This window comes from Artibeus jamaicensis, unplaced genomic scaffold (assembly GCF_021234435.1).
Source record: "Artibeus jamaicensis isolate MK-2021 breed Jamaican fruit bat unplaced genomic scaffold, CSHL_Jam_final contig_519, whole genome shotgun sequence".
Classification (NCBI taxonomy): domain Eukaryota; kingdom Metazoa; phylum Chordata; class Mammalia; order Chiroptera; family Phyllostomidae; genus Artibeus; species Artibeus jamaicensis.
The window spans coordinates 36326029-36348509 of NW_026521871.1; the positions used below are offsets into that span (position 1 = coordinate 36326029).

General features: G+C 39.7%; 1 protein-coding gene across 2 annotated transcripts in view; it reads right to left on the reverse strand.

Annotated features, from left to right (window-relative positions):
- Positions 1-22481, reverse strand: part of ZNF385D (zinc finger protein 385D) — a 282105-nt gene that overhangs the window by 205723 nt on the left and 53901 nt on the right. For both annotated transcript variants that reach the window (XM_037143986.2, XM_037143985.2), the window contains exon 2: positions 3230-3372. In XM_037143986.2, the coding sequence (XP_036999881.1) occupies positions 3230-3372 (143 nt within the window). The remainder of the gene's footprint in view (positions 1-3229; positions 3373-22481) is intronic.

Here is a 22481-nt window from a genome sequence, read left to right on the forward strand (position 1 = left end):
ATCTCACGAGGTCGAGGAGCAGGATGGGGGTACATAAGGAATTCAGGAACAGCTGTCTCCGCTCTGGAAGCTACTGGCACATCCAGAGATATGGTATCCCTAGGTCAACAGAACAGCTTCTGTTGCTATTCCTTAAGAGCTGGCTTTAGGTGAACCAAGGGATCCTGATGGTTTTATCAAATGTCCACTTTTTATATCCACATCAAAGCTCAGATCCCACATCTGTTTTCCTTCCCCACTGCCAACTGTGCTTATTTTTACAGATGTTTTGTTATTCTTCCTGACTCACATCCAAACCCAATGGCTTATTCTCTGTGGAAGGACAATAATCAGAGACACCCACTTGTGTTTTCACATATTTTACTTTCCATGTGTATATGTTAAAATTTCCTTCACCATTCTGCTTCACCCTACCTCAGGTGGACAGGTGATTCCATACTCATTATCCTCAGGGGAAGACTATAATGGGCAGCGTCTGACTGTCATGGACATTGTTTCAAAAAGGTCAGCTAGGGCAAGGCTGTTGGGTGGCAGAGTGGTTCATCATTTTCTTAGCAAAGAAGTCAAGCAGTATGGCAAGGCTAGGTGGGAGAGACCATGGACAGCCTCACAAAGTTCATGAGCTGGAAAGGTCATGAAATTCAGGTTGTGACCATCATATGAATGAATGCCTGTGTGGATGAGTAACTTGATGACCAGAGGAAGTCTCCCACCAAAAGCTGGAGGAACAACCTGTGGTTTCTTGAACCTTAGCATGCCCTGAAACAGAATTAAATTAAATTGCATTTCCCTCCAGTGTGATGGAATGAGCTCTAGCGCCAGAAATAAAATCTACTCGCAGAAATAGAAAATTATGTTGCATACACCCTAAATTTGCAGACTGAGATTCACATAAGAACTCAAGCTGTCACTTACAGAGATGCTCTATGCCCTAATCCTGAGTCTGAAGCCACCCAAGCATGGCTCTGCAACCATCCCCCTCAGCTGGAAGCAAAGAGTGGTGTCACCCACGGCTGGCTGCACCCTGACCAGCACAGGAAGCAAACAGCCAATAGACACAGCAATAGAGGGTCTCTCCATTTAAATAGAACAAATGGCAACACAAGTTGCAATCCATTATAGAAAAGAAAGAATCAAGTCAAATTTTTGCAATCATTAGTCAATGACCTTGCACATTCAAAATAAAAAGGGTACTTAGGCTATCATACCTATCACTTAAACAATGCTTTTTATATGCTGAGCCCTATTCTAAGTGACCTAACCTACATAAGCATTATCACACATCTATAAAGTAGGTTAATTATCAGCCCCATTTTACAGACGAAGATACTGAGGTTCATAGGGGTTGTGTGACCTCCCCAAGGTCATGGAGATGGTATATGGAGCTCTGAGATTCAAACCTAGTCAGTGTAGCTAATGAATCCAGCTTGATCACCACACAGCACTGCCTTTGCCCACAAAACCTCACACATTTGAATGGCATAACCCCCAAAGGAAGGGGTCATCAGGCCCACTCCCTTTATTTTAAAGAGGGAGGAGGAGACAATAGCAAAGAAGGTAAAAAGATCTGTTCGGTGCCATATATCTGTTCAGTGTCCACGTATCACTCATTCCTGTTTTATGACAAACAATATTTAGTCAAATTAAACATTTTGCTTTTAATGTTTCCCAAAGGGCAAATCAGAAGTTTAAAACCCAGCCTTTCACAGCCATCCAGGAATTTTACTTCGGCTGCCCTGAAGCTCACATGAGATGAGTGACGGGATGCCAAGCGGTCCCCGGGGCCAGCTGAAGCACCTTGGTGACCATCCCTGGGGTCCTGGGAAGCGAGACTGGAACAGGAGCCGCATAACAGAGGAGCAGACAGGGAACCCAGGGGACTTGAGTGTGGTCATTTAAGAATCAGGGAATTGGATGCTGAGCCGTACGTTCTCTACTTGCACTGAAATACCTCGGATTAGAAACTTCTTTCCACCTTGGAAATGTGATCTTTTCATGCTGCTCTATTTATACTCCATCGACTTCAAAATAAGATTCCCGTGGGAAAATTTCTCCCCATGGGAAAATTCCACCTGCCCCCCCATCATCCCCCACAAAAAAAGCAAAGCAACCACTGTGATTCTCCTGTGCCCTTACGTAAGGACTGGCACGTAAGGGTGACAGCTCACAGGAGTGTCCACAGTACCCACGGTGAAGTTTCAATAAGGAATATAGGACCCACTGCTGTCTTCTGAAGGACAATGACCTCGTTTGGGGAAGATTTAAAAAAAATTCATCTGGGGGCAAAATACCGCAACAAGGAATCTGTGTTATTTAGGCCACCGGGCATCCGGTGACCTCCCATCATAACCCTCTCTGCATTTCTTGTGTCAACAGGTCCTGTCATTGATCAGCTCAGACCTGTACTAACACAAGTGCTGAAAGCTGAATCAGGCAGTATGAAAAAAAATGTCATTTACTGGTTTCTAACCTTTTCAACTCTTCTTTCTATTTCTATCCTAAGACTATGCACACTGCTCACACAAAAAGATGTTGATGAATATGAGGAACCTGACAACTTACAAAGGCATGCTTAAGAACAGAAATAGAGGCAAGAAAGTAATTGAACTTGTGCGGAGCAGGCTGTTGACAAAGGTTCCTCAAAACGGGGTAATTCAAGGAAGACGACTTGAACAATAGTAGCTACGCAGGAGGAGAAAACAACAGAAAACTCTTGCTACCATAACCCTAAGTTGTGTTAAGTTAAGGAGGCAAAAAGTGCTCTATACATGGGATGTGTCACTATTTGTGATGATCGCTGTCTTCTTTATTAAATGAGCTTAAGAGGTGACAGATTTTAAAACTAAAAGAGGGTCCAGACAGAAAAAAAACACATTAATGTTTTTAGACATCTAGCTGAATTCTAATGTTCCCTCTAACAAATTCATTCAATTTCGATTTAGATATATTCCAACAAAATAATAAAACAGTGTTACTCAAAAAGACACTGAAGGGGAAACATAAACTCATGATCGACCCATTCAATTGAATCTATTCTCATTTTCCCTTGAAGGAGCCGGGTTCCAGGGACCTTACATACCCAGCTGCACAACCAACCTCACCGTGGTTTTCAGACAATCACGGAATGAAAAACATAGCAAAACAGAGGTAGTGGCCGACTCACCTCTGGCCTTTAAGGTTTTCCAGCACTTACCTTTCTGGCACAGGCAAGTTTGGCAGTGGAACTTACCGCGTTAAAATTGGGGAAGAGGTTGACTGCGGCCGCAGTGTCGAGAGGAAAAGGAAGAAATGGTTTAATATCCAGCGATGGTTGGAGAGGGGGCGCTGGCGGACGGACCAGGGCTGGGAGAGCAGGGCTCTGGCAGGTACCACCTGAAGAGAGGAGAGCAAAGGGAGCAATCAGGGGTGTCCAGCACACTTGAAAAAACACACAGAAAAACACCAACATCTCTTCTGAGATCAAAAAGCCAGCTTTGTGGGTCACTGGAAAAAATAAGACATGGCATGGCATGACCTCAGCTGAGAACTGGCCAATGAGCAGATCTGCCATTAGTCAGAGGAAGCTGGTGGAACTGCTTCTTTTCCTCACTGGATTATAACTATCTGCTTATGTAAGTAACAGTTGACCAGTGGAACGTTTCATATGCCCCAATCTATCCTTTTCCTGCCTAGAGCTCTGGATTGGGTCAGCAGCAAATCGGCCACTAAAATCCCTCCCTTCAAAAGGAAAACCCTTCCACTGCACCCCTGCCCCTCTCTGCACACTACCATATGCTCAGAATATACATCCAGTCTGACTGATTATTTGATAAAACTGCTCTTTTCCATCACATTCAAAACCCTGGCAGCCAGACGAAATGAACCTGGCATGGAAAGGGAACTTAACCGCAAATTCAGGAGGGTGTACATTACTGCCTGGGTGACCAGAGCAGTAAAACCAGCAGACCCACCTACAAACGCAGCAATCCCTGCACTGTTCAGCAAGCCATGGTGCTGAGCAGTCAGTGACTATCTGCCTTCTTCCCAGTCATGAGTAGGTGGACTTTAGAAGGTCACCAGCGAGCAAGCAGTGGAATATTATGCCAACAGACACCCCCTCTGTGTACAGTAGGCAGACAACCGGCTGTTTGCAACGGCTCACACACCTTGGCCGTAGAACTCCACTGAACTCAAAGGCTGGAAGGACACAAGTCCATGTCAGCATTCCAGCTCCCGTATTTTGAGAACATTCTAAAACATCAATTTTCTGTTAATTAAAGGCTGTTGAATCCTAGGAAACTTAAAGTATGCGAGCATTCTTCTAATCTGAGAGGCAAGCAACAGACTGTAACAACCTGCTGGTGAGGATCCAAGAAGTATTAGGAAAACAAAATGCAGTGGGATTTTTTTTTTCTTTCTCACAGAAAAGGATTCTAAGAGACAGACCAGAGAAGAGAGAGGCTCCTGCCTGGGCCACTTACTCATCTATCATCTTGTTTGTAAAACAAAGTAGAGGGAGACCCCAGTGAATCACTGTGAAGCATCTCACAGTCAACTCTGCCAGCTGCACACAGACCATCATCAGCCTTCATCAGTTACCTGAACACAAGGTAAACATTTTAAAAATGATTCCCCAGTGGGGAATCCAATGCCATTGGACCAGAGGACCCGCTAACAAGGTAACCTAATACCTATCACAGAAGCCATCAGCACCAGATTTAATTAACCATACCAAAAAAAATCATCAGCTCTTCTGCTTCCAGGTATAAACTCAGCTGAAGCCAAATTAACGAAAACAGTATTTTTCCCACTCCTTTAACTTCCCTCTTGAAATGTTTCTCAGCAGCTGCAAGGACAACAATAGCAAGTTTGAATCAGCAAACCAGTTAAAATAAAAAGCAGTGCGAGTCAGAAAGCAGAGGGCAGATATTCAAACAAACAAAGTTTAAAAATAAGTTTTGGATGAAGTCAGTGGTGTGGTGTACCATGTCCACAAGTAATGATAAGATTTAAGAAACCATTTAAAATTATTTTTATTCATGTCACATGCAAGATGTATTCACTGTCTTATTTTATCCTAAAATCTCAGAAGTTAGGTAAAGGCTAACATAACATCAGGAAGAGAAAAATAAGTTGACGTTGCTGCTTCAAGAAACATCCCATTCTTATAATTACAAGAACGCAATTTAGCAGGAAGCTATTCCATAGTTATTTCATTTAGAAAGCCCTCCTCTGGTTCAGAAAATTGAAAGAGATTAAGAGGTTGCTCAAGTTTATTTTTTCATCTGGCACAGTGCTTGGCACAAAGAAGAAATACATACTGATTTGATAGGTAAATTTGATTTTCACTTTCTCTCTTCCTCCGGGATATGAATTTCATTTACATTTCTATATACAGTTTATGGCCCTTTCTCAGTATTGCAACTGGGGTTTCCTTCCTGGGGACAAACAAAAAATCAAGGAAGAGTCATCAACCTCTGGGAAGCTGGAGAAATTATTTGAGTTCATCTCTTCCCACCTGTCTGAAGAGAGAGGGTCATGGGAAAGGAAAGGACATGTGATACCTATTCTTTGGCCATTTGCTACGCAAATACAGGTGTAGTGGGTGTTGTGATGAGCTACCCACAGTCCTCTTCAGGGCTCAGGACAAATTCTCCCCAATGCTTTGAATGCTGGCAGCTGAGGCCTGACCCTAGAGACACTCTTTACAAATTGCCCTGGGCCAAAATGACCCCCCTTGCCCAAGGTCAAACTGCCTCCCAAGGGCAGCGGGTGGTAGCCCCATGCGATGACATTAGTACAAAGGTTTAATGCCTTCTTCTCTCCCTTGCCTTAAGGCTGGCTGAACAACTCTGAAGCTGTATTTCAGTATTAAAGCTCCTCATAGGATTGATAATAGACTGGGGTTTCTTAAGATGACCACAGCCCAATTTCTCCTTCTGCCCTCACTCCTCACAAATGTTCCCAAGAGCACACCCAATAAAGCCCAAGTCCATTTCCAGAAGGACATGACCAGTGACAACAGGGTACAACAACTCATTTTTCTGTCACTAACATTTCTGACTTTAAAATCTAGATATGTCTTGAAATATATGAATTGTACTGATCTGTATATGCTCAGCAGTGAGAATATTATTTGCGAATAGTGCAGAATCAAAAACAGCAAGTACGACATTTTTCATCTATAAAGCAAATTGAAATATACTTCTTGAGGAAATAGCTGTTTCATTCCTTCATTTCTTAATAGAAACTATTATAGAAGATATGAATAAATGTTTATCGCTACTTTCCTTATTATAAAATTATGGTGAAAGTAATAAACATCAAAATACATAGAAAATCTGTAGCCATTTCTCTAGGTTAAATGAGTTATTTTGTTATTACTGTTTACAAATAGTGTTGCTTCATCCATTAACATTTGACATACATCACATTTCTGGAAATACTGCTATTTTTAATTTGAGCATAGCATTTTGAAGCCTCCATGGGGTGGGAACTGAAAGTGATATAAATTCATGCCCTTTGTATATGAAACTCTGCCTATATCTAGTACCACACACTTCACCGCCAAGGCAATTTTAACAAGTTAAATTTGAACAATTATTCTGATTTTGGAGCAACTGTATTTCTTCATACCACATTTATTATATGGCATTAAACTCAAATTAAAAACACTGAGTATAGAATAGTTATTATATACTGAGTAGAGAATTAAATAATGAAGAAAACATAAATGAGATAAAATGATCATTAAGGCTCACAAAACTCTCCCTTTTTGATGTTCATTTCGATTAGTTTATATTTAGAAATTAGAATTGAACTATAGAGCAAACATTAAATATGGCTTTGCTCTATTTACAAGATAGCTGTGTATTCATGGAAGCACAAAGTTACGAATTTGAAAAATATACTGGAGTAACCTATTTGTTAACAAAGTATTTGTTTATTGAGACCGTGAGAAAGTAAGACACAATGACTTCAGATGGTTAGACTTCAATAAATGAAAATGTAAACTTGAAAATGTTTAACAATTTATACAGAGAAGTGGGAATTCTAAGCCAGTGGTTGTAGGTTAAAGCTTATTGTATAAGAGATAATGGACATAAAGTGCTTGCCTAGTACAGAGTCTAGCCAATTGATGCTATAGGCTTATCTTCTTTTAAATGAACCTAATAAATTCCAAAGAAGCTGTTTAGGTTGGTCCAGACCCATATTCAGGCTGCCTGAAAGTAGTCAATCAAGGTAATTTTAAAAGAAACTTCAAATCATTCATTTTATTTGGCATACCACACAAGGAGACTCTTTGCCATAAGAGGCTACTTTGTAAATGTCTTTTGAAATGCACCTTGGGAGTGGAAGAGTGTCCTTCCCACAGCACAGCACTTTTGACCTTGCTTTCTGCACTTGATTCATTCAGAGTTCATCGAACAGTCATACGGGCACAGACTTCCTGTCTGACAGGTTAACCTACTGCTTAATCTTTCATTTTCAAAAATGACAAAACCAAAGTTCAAAATAATCAGGGGGTGCCACTGTTAAATATTCATGATGCTAGTGTGTGCTTTAGAACTGTGAATATAGATAGGAAGAATAATTTTACACACACACACACATATATATACATATACATATCTATACACATAATAATTTTACATTTTTCCTGATGGGATAAATAATTTCTGCAGTATCTCCTTCCTTCACCATCAATTTTATATATATATATAATTAATTTTCCCGTGGGGACAATTCACTCTCTAAATTTTAATATATTTTTAATAGTGAACTATCATTAAATGACAAAACTTCTCAGAATATTCACACCTAACAGGAAAACACTAGAGCATTTATATAACATCAAGTCCTACATAGTTACTTGCAAAGCAAGTAACTTCATACACAAAGCAGCTAATTTCATACACAGAAAGACTACTGACATCCAGTTCCGACTACTTCCGTTCGAACTGCCATGCCCACTGTAGGAGGGAGGGGGACACCAGGAGTTCCGGGGTCTGTGTGAGGGTAGGGATGAGCACTCCAGATCTGACACTACAAATACAAAATAGAAATGAAATGATGGACTTAGGACATGAAGGCAAAACTTGATTTGACACAAAACACTGGGCATAGGATCCTGTAGTGAGTAAAACCAGCTAGCCAGGGTGGGTAGGAGTGATTGTAAAGAACACAGCCACATTTTATGTATCTATTCATTAACTGGTGTGAAGTAGGACTGCTATCCCTTTAATTCCCTTAAATGGGTGGTAACTCTGCCAGGCAACTATTTGTATCCCCAATTTACAAACCCAAAGTCAAGGCTCTAGGAAGTAAAATGTTGCCTAAAATCACATAGGTAATAAATGGCATTTAATGTCAACCTGAGTGAACTTAACAATTTTCAATACATTAATACAAATAGCTTTTTAAAATTAAAACAGGAGCAAACAAACAATATAACAACAAAAAGAATACTCTTCAAAGTCAGATTGGTCCTATTAATAAGCAAGCCCACTCTCTTGAACTCAGAATATAACACATTAAAATCATAAGTCTTGCGAGAGCATTTTAACATGGTTCAAAAAAGAAAAGGCACACTCATTCTAAAGGTGATAATAAAAGAATATTCTGTATTTATCACCAATATTTACCTACCATGGGAACATGCTGGCACCACCCTACGTTTGAGAAAGAATCCAGAAAGACACACATATCATATCAAACATGATTCAAAGGCCCTTGACTTCACATTCTTTAACATCTACTGGACAAATGAGAAAAACAAATGTGTGTTTGCTGTGTTCCTTTGTGTGGCTGCCCCTCAAGTCTGCAAGGCCGTTGGCTGGCGGTTACAATGGGCGGTCTACTGTTATTTCTTCCTCCTTGACTAGGAAACCATATGTTTCTCATGTTTCCTTACCCCTAGGTGATCCACTTCCAATCCTTGTTTAAATATTGCATCCAGTCCCTATCCTTGTTTAAATGTTATTCCCAAATGAATAATCAAACTAGAAACGTATTTCAAGGTAAAACTTGAATTTCGTGTGAATTGGTCACGAGTTTTCTGTTTTTAGCTTTCTTCTCTGTTTTGGAGTGTTGATTCACTGGCTAGGTTTTGAAAAGTTGATTCAGCAGTGTCTGCCTGAGGTGGAAGGGCCCCATCGGCTTAAAGTGACCTGCCCTGGGCTGGTCAATTGCAAGGTTAAAGCAAGGTCTCATCACCAGGGGCAGTTGGTCCCATTAAGTCACACACCTTGCACTTGACCAGAGAGAAGAATGAGGTAAGAATGGAAGTATGAGTCAGGCCAACTGGAGTATCATTCTGGAAACACTGATTCAAAACCATTTGCCAGAATCAACAGTCAGTGACTCGATCTTTAACAATGGGGAAAAGGAGAAAGAAAACGCATGTCAGTAATTCACATTTTCACTGTCTAAATTCTTTATTTATTCATTTTAAGTTGTGGTGTGGATATATATTTCAGTCACCTCAAAACTCATTTTGAAAGGCAGTTAAGAAAGTTAGACTAAGAGTGTTTGCTCTGTCACAGTCACTGAATGTCACGACCAAAATCGAAATATTGCTATTATCTAGTTGCCAATATCCTGACTCAAGTCTTCACTAGGAGGAAAGTGGAGTCTCTTGCTTATTTAACCAAGTCCCCAGACAATTTCTGGTGCCTGGGAGATGCTAGAGAAGATTCTGTTAGGAATGCCAGAGTAAGGAGGTTTAGTCATTTAACCCTAACTGTCCCTCTGTACCTCAGCCCTCTGTCAAATAGTGCAGAAATCAAGACAAGCACCTCCTCGTAGGAAGTTGAAAGACGTCACCTGGAAGCATCCTCTCAAGCCAGCTCCCATGAATGTAAAAATGTCACATTGCCCTCAAGAGGAATGTCCCGTGATTTAATTATTTAATTAATCACAACATCGACTATAACTAATACAAAATGTACTCTAGTGCTGAGTTGTCCAATACGGTAGTCATCAGCCATAGGTTGCTATTTTCAGTTAGAATTGAGTACAATTTAAAATTCAGTGTCTGAGTCACACCAGCCATGTTTCAAACGCGCAGTAGCCACGTGTGGCTAGACGCTACCATCTTAACACTGCAATTTAAAAAAAAGAAAAAAGAAAGAAAGAAACATTTTCATCATTGAAGAAACTTCCATTGGACCCTGCAGCTCCAGTGAAAAGCCAACATCCTTGAGTGACAAGTAATTTACAGATAAGGTGTCTTGTGATACAGTCTGCCTCGGAACGCAGTGCAGATAGGAAGGAAGTCTTGCTTTCTCCAGGGTTCTTCTCCTTTTGGGATCTAAGAGGAGAGCTTTCCCGGAGCCACACATGGACACTGCCACGCACTGCTGGGATCGTGCCCGAAAGGATCAGTCACCCATTCCTAGAGTAGACGATGGCCAATCTCTGAATCTTCATGAGCATTCAATGATGATAATACTCAAAGGGCAACCTAATTTAAAACACTGTTAATGCCGGAATCAATGAGTGTTCGGGATAAAAATGATACCTCATCTTCAAATGCAGGATGCAGAAAGAGGTAGTCATGGAGCAAATGGAGGCTTGTTAGTATCCAAGAATCTCTGACAGTGCTATCACAAAGCTCTGATTTCACCCGAGTACGTCACAGTCTAGTTTCTCTGACAGCCACGTTTAAATCCAGCTAATACTGGCACTTAAACCTACCTTGCCGTGTCTGCCTCTCAGAGTAATTCTGCCATAATATCCAGGCTTTAGTCACCTCAGCCATTAAAGGGAAAAATGATCCTGATGTCCTGTTACACGGTCTTGCTCTTCCGTGACCTCTGCCTTTCGACTGGGACTGTCCTGCACGACCATCTCTGTACCCGAGCTGGGCATGCAGTTCCTCTGCAGCCTGATAAGTATCCTCCTTTGCCATGTTTTCTCCCCATGATAACTGCACAGTATTCTTTGCTTCATCTCTAAGCAGCACTTGCCAATCTGGGTAGGCACTAAATGTGACCTAAGACATACACAAAACATTTCCTGAGCTTAAGTGGTTGACTGTGGTTTTCCCAGTCCATTGAGGTATGTTAAAAGACACAAATTAGGGAATACCTTCATTTATTTCACTTAATTGCCCTTGTTGTGTAGATGGTGAGGCCACTGGTTGAGATAGAGAACACCATAGAAAGACCAGGTCTAAGAGAAGAAGACAAACTAAGTTTTTGACATAATGCATTTAAGGTGTAAGTGGAAATGTGGCCATTGAATCAGTGGGACTAGAGCTTAGAAGACAGTTCTAGGCTGACTTTATTCAGAGTAAACACTGGAGGAGAGTCTTCTGATAGGCACTGAAATCATGGATAGAAAAAAAAGATTTCCTTGGGAGAGTGCAGAACAAAGAGACCACGGCCTGAGTCTTGAGGACATTTAGCTGGTAAAGAAGACTGAGAACTGGCAAAACAGCAAAAAGGAGATGGAGGAGGTGGGGAGAATGTGATCTCCCAGAGGAAAAAGGGAAGGGAGAGACTGTTCAGAAAACGAAGGAGTGGTCACCAGTGTCCAAGGCAGCCTGCCGAGGGACCAAGTAAGAGAGCAACATCTGCTAGATATAAAGTCTTGGAGATTTCTGGTGACTTTTCTGAGTCATCTAAGTGAGGTCATTTAAGTTGATAACATCAAAGAGGAGCCACTTTTGAGAAGGAGCGGGGATGGATCAGGGATTCAGAATGGAGACTAGGGGAGAAATTATTTTGAAAAACTTGACTGGGAAGGAAAAATAGAGTAAGTCACCATAGATACAGGTAAATACATTTTAAAGGCATGAAAAGGAACTGATTCAATCCAGAATATCAAATATAACTAATTTTTGCAATTCTAGATTTCAATGAGCAATTAAGCCCAGAAAATGTGAACCCATGACAGTATAAGTATCGTAATTTGTATTTATCTCAGTACATCCATCCTCACATATTCTCTAAATCTACATCAATGTGTGGCAAGTAACCAATCATCTATTCCTGGTTCAGGATGCGGCTTAAATCTAATGTCTTCTATGTAGCATCTTCTAGACATCACTGCAGAAGGACTACTCTATCGGTACCCTAGTCTGTCTGCCATCTGAACACTAACTGCTGGACTTAGAGCATCCACACAAGGATGCTGTGTCTTGACAAGTATGTCTATTGCATTCCCCCTTGACTTCAATGTATTAGGAAGTCCTTGATACCTACTGAATGAATAGTTGGATCAGCTAACAAATGACTGAATTAAAGTAAATTACAACCTTATGAGATATTGTACCCTCTCTTCTATTATGCCAGATTAACAATTTTTGTCCATTCAGAAACTAGCAACTCCCTTGAAGAACTAGAAAAGAAACTGGTGCTAAATAATCAGAGTTTATTGGAGGGCACTAATAAAAGGTGAGACACAACTTATCACAGATTTTGAGTTCAATTAAGTTTCCATTGTTGATTTTTTCTTAAAAATAAAAAAACAAACTATCCAAACATATAAAACTCTTGTCTTTCACATGAAGGTTTTATTAACATTTTTCTCTATATATGTTACTTAAACATGGATTCATTTTTAGGCGTAAATTTATTCTATCTTTGTAAGCACTCTCTTTTCCTCGCAGGCACCAAAGCAATGCCGTTTCAGCTCCCTCACACCGGGTGCTGTGCCGGGTGCTCTATGAAATATATCTTCTTCGACCTTCCATAGCCTCATGAATAAGGAAATGAAGCAACAGTGAGGTTGAGACAATTGCTCAAGGCCATATACTTAGTAAGTTGTAGAGCCAGAATTCAACACCAAATACTCTGCTTCCGCAGTCTAAGCTCTTATATCTACATTTTATTCCTAGATTGCCTTTTGTCAATAACAGGTGGGAGAGAAAAATGATTCTATAAACATAAAGTTTTAATTAAACTTTGCCAAAGCAAATCAAACCAATGTAGACTGAGGTGACTCTTCAAGCAATTTCACCCATTTCTGGCTTTCACTGAGACTTATAATACCGTATATATAATCATGATTATGCATATATTGTGTCTACCAGATACCATAAACCTATAGACTCAATATTGCCCCCCCCAAAAAAAAATTAATATGGAGGAACCTAATCCCCAATGTGATAGTATTCAGAGGTGAAGTCTTTGAAAGTTGAATAAGTCCTAAGGGCAGAGCCCTGAAGAATAGGATTAGTAGTGCCCTTACTAAGGCCCTTCCTGGGGACCTGGCCTGCAACCCTGGGCACGTGCCCTGACTGGGAATCAAACCAGTGACTCTTTGGTTTGCAGGCTGGCACTTAATCCACTGAGCCACACCAGCCAGGGTTAAAAAGGCTCCAGAGAGATCCCTTATCCCTTCCATCATGTTAGGGGGCCATCAATGAACCAGGAAGTGGTTTCTTACTGTACACCATATTTGCTGACACCTTGATCTTAAACTTTCAAATCTCTAAAACTATGAGAAATTAGTGCCTGTTGATTTTAAGCCACCTAGTCTATGATAATTCTGTTATAGCAGCCCAAATAGACTAATATGTATAGAAACAAATATGTCCACCAAAAAGTATCATATTTTTATTATATTTGAATTAACTTAATTTTGGTTCAGCTCTACTTTTTACTTTGTCTACATGATTCAGAAGAGCATGACTAATTTTATTGAATTTAATGGTAATATCTCCTGGAGCAGAGGTGCCAAACTCATCTGTACCGGGGGCCATATCAGCTTCAAGGTCACCTTCAAAGGGCCAAACGTAATTTCAGCTCCTTAACAGTTAAGGAGTAGTTACATTTATACAGTCCTAAAATTATTTTGCACCTAGAGCTTTTGCTTGATTGTGAGTGTTTTCATTCAATGTTTCACTATAATTTTTTTTCTACATTTCAATTGAGTTTTCTTTCAAAACCATGGCACAAAATTCCTAGAAAATGCCGCTGGAGTTAGCACTGGGTGGCACTGAGAAAGTGCCATGGAGGAAGAGACTGCGTCACTGTCAACACCATCAAATTAAACACAACGTACTAAGAACAGCGAAGATCACAGTTCTGCTACCTAGAAGGGACTATACTTAGCACATCCTATCTGAAGCATCCATTAGCTTCCAAGATTTTGGAACTGTTAGTTCTGGTTTCCACTTTGGTGAACATTCTCACAAACGCTGTAACAGCAAAAAGAAATTCTGATTCCAGTTTCCTCAGGAATATTCCCCACGGAGCTGACATGTGCTCTGTTTAGTCTCAGCCTGCATGCAATTGCTTCTTCTGGCAGGTTTTGCTTAGAACAAACCTAACTTTGTATTTTTCTCTTCATTCTAAAATATCGGGTCCTTGGAAAAGATGGAAAATCATTTACTAATGGAATTGTAGTAGTTCTGGTATCCTCACAATGACTGGCTTTAAAGGGAAGAGAAATAAAATGTTTGGAAGTGACTGCAAGCCAGAAGATTCACACAACTATATTTCATTTTTAGGAGTCCTGTCGCTCTGAGCACTGGCTCTATTCTAGACCTGTGCTAGATGAGTTTACATACATTATTTATGTAAACAATGAAGATATCCTCGTTCTCATTTCACTGATGAAGAAACGGAGGCTTAGTGAGATCGTTTTACCGAAGATAAACCACCTTGTTAAATGGTAGAGCCAAGAAAAATTAGAAGTGAAAGCCCATATTCTTGGATTATATTATATCCTTTTCCCTCTCAAGTACCTACTAAGCTGTGAGTCCCACCAATTTAAAAGAGTAATTGATGGAAGCAGAAATTGCCTCTGAGGAAAAAAACCTAAATTTTTACATTCAAATAGCCAGCAGGCAGCAGATACAGGATTTACAAATTGGGGGGGGAGCGGGGACAAACAGAAATTGCTTACAGCCTCAGGGAGGAGAAAGGCATCACACCAAGGTTACGCAGCCACCACCAAGATGCCACACACAGTGAAGTGTGATGCCTATAGTGGGATAAATTAAAAGACATCATAAAACAATGCAGTTAAAGCTAGCTGCTAAACAGAGGATTAAAGCTAACCTAGAAAGAGTGAAAGGGAAGCAGATAATCAGTGGGAGCTGTCACTCCCTGGAGCCCTGTTGGTAGAGATGATGAGCATTCAAGTCTAAATCTAGAGAGAAGGTTAAATCTAGAGCAGCCTGAGCTCACAACACCAGGCGTTGACCGAAGTCCAAGACCAGAGACCAAGGTTTTTCTGGCTGCCATCATCAAGCTCTCACCTTCCTGTGAATTGTAGCCTAAGATAGATGGTTTTTCACCTGACACGAGGCACATACATATCTTGACTTGTGCTACTAATTCTCAACTCATACCAAACCAGGATTAACTGGCTAATGTAGGAAAGCCAGAGAAATTGTCTGATTTTTCATTAAATGCAAGTTTACGAGGAACTCATCTTCTCATTATTGCTTAGAATTTGGGTGTTCAGAATAGCACAGGCTTAAATGAATTTCTAAGAAAAAAATTTCACTTAGCAATAAGAGTAAAATATTCCAGTAATAAAATTGTACTATCCTGGCATGTGGTAAACCACATAAACTGAATTTCTCAAAGCAGTCCTAATTTCAAAAAAATAATGATAACCACTAAAATAATAATTATAACCTCAATTATATACATATATTATTTTAATTTTCACAAAAATTCCATTCGTTCTTGAAAATTTAGTTTTTTAGCAGCAGAAAAAGGATATATGAGAATAAGTACTGTATGGCAGCTAATTCAAAGTCGGGACGCAAACATCGTTGACTGATTTCAATACCTTACTCTTTGAACAAATCAGATTCTATCCCTTGTCTCCACAAGCCAAGGAGGACAGAAACCCATGATGTGACTCTCCGTTACAGTACTCAGTACAGGACACGTGTTAGCAATCAATCCTATGTCCCCTTAGCCTCTAAATCTTTCTAATACAACATACCAGTGTCTAATCCAGTTGATCCGAGCTCGCTAACCCCAACGTAAAGGATAAAAACATGGCAACAGCAGGACATCCTGAACTCTGTGCACATGCTCATCAATCAGTTTAGGAGACAGAGAATTCCTTTGTAACCAACGGAAGATGGACAGTGAAATAGTCCTCCTGGTTTTCTCATACTAAGCCATTTGGCAAAGGAATTCTAATCAAATTCTTTTGGTTAGAATCTGGGGAGAAGACTAAGAAGAGCATTGGACTTTTCTGACAAGTTCACCCAGCTGATAGGATAACTGGAGATAGGCATTTCCTCCTCAATGAGTGGGTGACTGCCAGTCTTTGGCTTTGTGCAACAGTGGGTGTTGACATAGTAAACATATTTTCTGAGGCCCCTCATGACTCAGATATATTGAACATCTTGAGAATATAGAGCTCCCTCATTGTTATTCTTCCTTATTGATCTATTTTAAGATAGTAGAAGTTCTGTGGATTGACCCGATCAGCATACGCACCTGCTAAATTCTGTGGAAAAAAACAGCTACTAACCCTAAAAAGAAACCCGAGAAGGGGCTCTGCTCACAGGCCCCAGGAATTGGAGTTAGTCCTTTCAAATTCATGGGCCTGTTTGCCTTATATTGTAAAGATGATTTTGTGCTTTTGAAGAACATTAATCCCAAAGGAAGAATAAAATGGAATGAGTCAAACTGCTTCGAACAGGAATGTCTGCTGAGAGAGGAGAGAAATTCTGTAAGAAACATCTCTTCTGAAATTGGCCCCACATTTTCCTGAATGATTCCAATCGGTCCTGCATATCATTTTCAAAAGTCATTATGCCTTCCTTCTGAGTCCTAACTATCTGTCTCCCATGATATCAATGTTATCATGACCTTTTCTTGCCTATTCGTAATATGTGGTGGCCTCCTCATATAACTAAGGTAAGAAAAATACTTCTTAATTTTTCAAGAAATGTGTGTAATTTAATGCCCCTGTGCCCTTCAAGGCTTGGCTGAAAGGCCTCCCCCATCCAGTTAGCCGGATAATCAACTTTCTCTCTTGTAAATTTCCACAGACTATTTTAAGTGCTTTTGAGAACAGGCTTTGTCATCAGAAACCTGAATCCAAATTTCAGTGTTTTCATGTCCTCAGGAACTTGGCAGTTGTTTAGTTCCTCCTCTCAGTTAAGGAAGGCGAGACCTCAGTCACAGGCATTCTTTAAGGACTCCATAGAGAGATGTTTAACAGAGTAAAGGCTAAATCATAGCAGCTATTCTTATTGCCCTTTTAATGATGATTGTTTTATTATAATGGTAAAATAAATGTATATATAATATTTTATTAAGTTTGATTGTATTCATGTTATTGTTTAAATCATTAAACATTGCTTCTCTTACGCAATTCCTTATATTTTTTTCCATGATGCCTAACAAAGTGCTTTGAAAATTATAGGCATTTGAGTGTTCTTGAGTGAGCAGATTAATACATAAATAAATAAGACAGCGCTTATTTGAAAGATTACTTAAAGAAAATAAATGGAAATGGCAAATTACATTCAATCGTTTTGCGTTTTTTCCCCCACCTCTAATCTCTTTGGCTCTCCTTTCGGAAAATAGTTTTCTCCTACTTAATAAAATGGAATCCTTTCCTGAACCATCAAGTAAAACAAACACAGTTCATTAATAGCAGCATATATTAACAAAAGAAATCTAGCTGCTTCTGGACACTGGTTGGTATGAGTTTGGCCTTCCCTCCCTATTTTCAAATAGTATCAAATTCACTTCTTCAGCAAAGAGCCATATGTGCTGCTTAACCAACAGCATCAGATATGACGACTGACACTTTTTTTCACCAGCATGTGACATGTTCTAACATTCACATGCACTAGAATCGAGGCCACTCAGTTTTAGGAGTGGCGTTCTTAGCCACTTGCTACACTTTTCACCCACTCTTTTAGGCTAAGTTTAAACGCCATGTTGGCACTGGGGGAATCTCGATGATAATTTTTTTACACCAGTCTTGCCTGTAGCTGGAGAATTTGCTTAGCCCAGCCAAAATTTCAGTTGGCTCCTCTTTTCAACTACTCCTGGCCAAATCGGAGTGCTACATGGTTCCACGCAGAAATATGCTTCCTTCTCTCCCCTTACACACGAGCCCATGGTTTTACATTCCCTCTCACCATCAAGTCAGCGGCACACACAATCTTTTTTCAGTGGCCACTGTCACGAAGCCAGGCAGACATTTTGGACTGTTTTGGGGCGTTGTTTTTAATTCTGTGTTCCAGTTTGAATTGCTCTTGGCTACATTCTCATTTGGCTGGTTTGGGCTGGGTCTCCACTGATTGATAAATGCCAACTATAGAAATGAGCATAGTCGAGCTGTTTGCAAAGAACTTAAACTTTCCCGTCATGATTAATACTGTTCCAAATATCTCAAGTCCTTCCCTGATAACAACAACAACAAAAGTGGTAAGGTAAATCTTAGGAAACATTATTTTTTATTTTAAATAAGTCATGTTCAGAAAGCCTATGTCGATATATTTATTCTATGAGTAAAAAATCTAACTTTTTGGCACACATGATGCAAATTTGATCGGCATGGGGAAAATTATGTTGTTCATTATGTTTCTGAAAAGGTAAAGGCTGCACAATTGGTAAATTAAAAGTGATTACTTCGGTAATGAGATATTTCAAACAAGCAGGTTTTAATCTGCTAAAATAAATGGCAGGATATACCTCAAGGGGCAAGCTTAGGAGAGCTGGCTGGCCCTCAAAGAAATCTGCAATACCAAGAGCACAAATGTACATCGCAGATAAAGGTGGTAGGAGGAAAACCAGAAGGAACAAAACGACGGCTCTGCATATATTTAGAACACACACACACATACAAAACGTGTTTTCTGGAAGAATTCAGATTAAGAATAATAAAAGAATACCAAAAACATGTTGAAATGACACTCATATGTATTTTTAGTGCCACAAATCAGAAAATATCGAGACTAAAAACCAAACTTAATGCAATGAAAGGAAAGGAAGAGAAAACAGATTCCACTGATTTTATTTACTGATTGACTGGTTGACTGACTGATTTGCCAGGTGTTAAAAACATGGACAAAAATGGAAAAAGAACAGTCAAATGTTTGACATCACTGCATCCAAAATCAGAAAGTAAGACTTAACCATAAATAAGTCAGACTGTTAGACTTGCTTTGGGGAGAAAGGATATGAAGGAAGGAATGCAGGTCACATTTTGGGAACTTCAAACAAAGGTAAGCTCAGAATAGATATACTTTTACATAGAACTCAACAAAATAAAGAGCTGAAACCTGACCTATCGGAAGACTTGTTTGTTATTTTGCTTTATTTTAATGCATAAGCCAGAAAGAATACCTAGGTACGTTCAGAGTCTAATAACTTAGGAAAAATGTACATGACCTATAAAATATCCAAAACAGAAAAAGAAGATATGGTTAAAGGGTATGCAAGTAGAAAAAGAAAAAGAATGGGGAAAAGCTAAAGTTACTGTACTGGCAATGTTTGCCTGAAGAGAAGAGACCCAGTGTGACTTAACAGCCTTCAACCATTTGCAAACGTAGGAAGGATGGAACACACATGTTCTCCATTTCCACCTAACCCAGAGAAAGCAGACAGAGCACACTGGAAGTGCAGAAGAGGGACCAAAAAGTTACTGTAGTTGCAAACATGTCTAGGGAAAACGGCACACTTTCAGGTCCTCTAACAAGAAAGACTGTCAAGGGTTAATCCTTTTTAGAAGAATGAGCCTCTAAGCCTCCTATGCAATTCTGTAGGATTCATATGGGAAGATATGCAAAATCAGAACAAGTTAGAGATTGGATGGGATTTAAGCAATCCAGTAATCTACCTGCCAAGCAGGAGTAGCAAACTTTTTTTAAGGGTCAAATAATAAATATTTTAGGCGACCTGGGCCATAGGGTCTATATTACAATCCCATCATTGCAGTGTGAGAGCGCATAGGGCAATATGTACACAAATGGGCGCGACTGTGTTCCAATGAAATTTTATTGACCAGGACAATCATCATGCCAGATCTGGCTCTCCTGCACTAGCCTTAGTTTGCTAACCATGGTCTGAAGCACTGCTTCTCAGATTTGGGGGAGCATCAGAGACACCTGGAGGGCTCATTAAAACACAGATTGCTGGGGACAGGTCCTGTCTAAAGTTTCTGAGTGAGCCTTGGGTAAGGTCTGCTAATTTGCACTTCTTAATAGCTGTCAAGAAATGACGATGCAGCGTATAGATGGGACTATACACTGAGAACCCTGAGGCCAGAGGATAAAATGATAAGCCCAAGGTCCAGGGGAGAGTGTGTGTGTGTTGAGCGCATTTCCAAAATGGCCCCTAAGAGTTCCTGCCTCCTGATGTGCACTCTGCATCATCCCCAGGACTGGGAATCTCTGCTGACATCACTCCTGCAATGAGGTTCTGCTACGTAACATGACCTCAGAATTGGAAGACTATCAGAATAGACCTGAGTTCATCACAGGTACCCTTTAAAGCAAACATTTTCCTGCTGGTCACAAAAGCACTTAAAATTCAATGTACTGTTGCTGGCTTGAAGAGGGAGGCCACGTGTTAAGGGGCTAACAGTAACAACCAGGTTGCCAGGAGCAAGGCAAGAGAGACCTCAGTCCTACAACCACAGGAACTATGGAATTCTGCCAATGAGAATAAGCCGGAAAACAGAGTTTTCCCCCTAGAGTCTCCAGATGAGAACTCAGTCCAACCGATATCTTGATTTCAATTTTACAATTCCCTGAGCAGAAAACAGAGCCACATTAATACTGGACATTAGACCAACAGAATTCTGAACCAATAAACGGGTGTTGTTTTAAGCCATTGAGGTTCTGGTAAACGTATTACTCAGTAATAGAAATCTAACATTGTGTGTGGCATGTGTCCCACCTCAGCCCTAAGCCTCCCTAGGGGAAGCGGTTACATATCCACAGCCAGACGCCATTATCAACGCCAACAACTTCCAGGTGTGTTCTGCTCCCCCTACTGCCCCCTTACACACAGATGCCCCCAATCTCTGTGTTTAGAAAACATCTCTTCTTGTTAAAACATCTTCCAATAGTTCTTCTGGTCAGGGACTCAAAGAAATTTAGGTAATAAATAACCTACATGTTTGGCAAACTTAATGACACTAATCCTAAAAAGTAGTTACCTATTCTTCTATTTTTTCCAAGTAGCTTTACATTATCTAGCATCTAATAGAAGCCAATTCTGACTATTTCAGTGACTAAACCCCTTTAAGGATCTTTAAAAAGCCCCACATTTATAAAAAAGTTCAAAAAGTCCCCTCAGCAGTTAAGTATTATAAAATCACATTAATTTAAAAGCATTACATTTTCTGACATTTAAAAAGTCTCTGACATGACATATCCATAGTTTGATTTTCCTAATGTTCTTATAAAGGTCATGTTTATGGTATAATAAGCACACATTTGCAAGGGTTATTAATCAGAGCAAAGCTAGGTTGCAAACAGTTTTCCAAAAAATTTCCCATTTTTATTCTGAACATATTAGCTACTTAAGAATGTCATATTTTTCAAGAGCTTACTTGGAAAAAATTCATGATTAATTTTGTTCAAAGGGATGTCTTCATTTTAAATGAAGTGGGAGTACAGCTTAAGAAAACAAATGACATGGATGTATTCTGCTAGTTCAGCAAACTTGCTCGGCAATTTGAAAAATTCTAATTGTTAAGCTAATGCTTTAAAACAGGTACGTTGCCAGTAAGCAGGGAAACTGATGGGCTCTATAAGCTTCATAAGGAACTCACTGGGTATCATCACATCAGCAATACACTTTCTAATTTGTATGCAGCATGACATGCTCAGAAATGCTGCAAAATCCTGGCCCATACAGGTGTTAAACTTTACTGTTTAAACAACTGCCTTCTCATTTTGTCTTAGCAAGAGAGATAGTAAATAGATTCCTTCTTGTGGCAATGTAAGAAAATATACTTTTTATTTATAATATTTAAGAAGTGCCAAGAAGAGGAGCACCCCTAAAGATATTTTGGCTACTATTTTTTGGAAACATTATTTCCCTTGGTGACAAGACTTCAACAAACCCTTAAAATATAAGCACACTTTCAAAATACGTAAGCTTAACAGGAAAAAAAAATGGCACAGCCTCCCAGTTCATGAAAGCAGAAATGGCAACTGTTAAGCATCTGATTTTCAAATTTCTGTATTTCTCCTCAATTTCTCCATGCAAGTTTCTCTAACTTTGTGTGTGATGAACTTTACAAACTAAACATACAACCTGACGCATGCAATTTGCTCCAATAAGAGGAAGAATTTGTTCCAAAGTGCTGCTTCACCTGAGGGGTGGTTAAATCAAAGGCTCTGGCCAGCTTACAAGGGCTCCAAATCATACAGTGCATAAAAGGCAAAGTAAAAACCCATTAGAAAATGATAAAATTACTCATTGGCATTGCTAAATTATTAATGGCATGAGATTTCTGGAAAACCATTCTCATGTGGAAGAACACATCTGCCTTTCTTAATCCAAAAAAAACACAAAAAACAAATGAAGTGCTAGAGATACAAA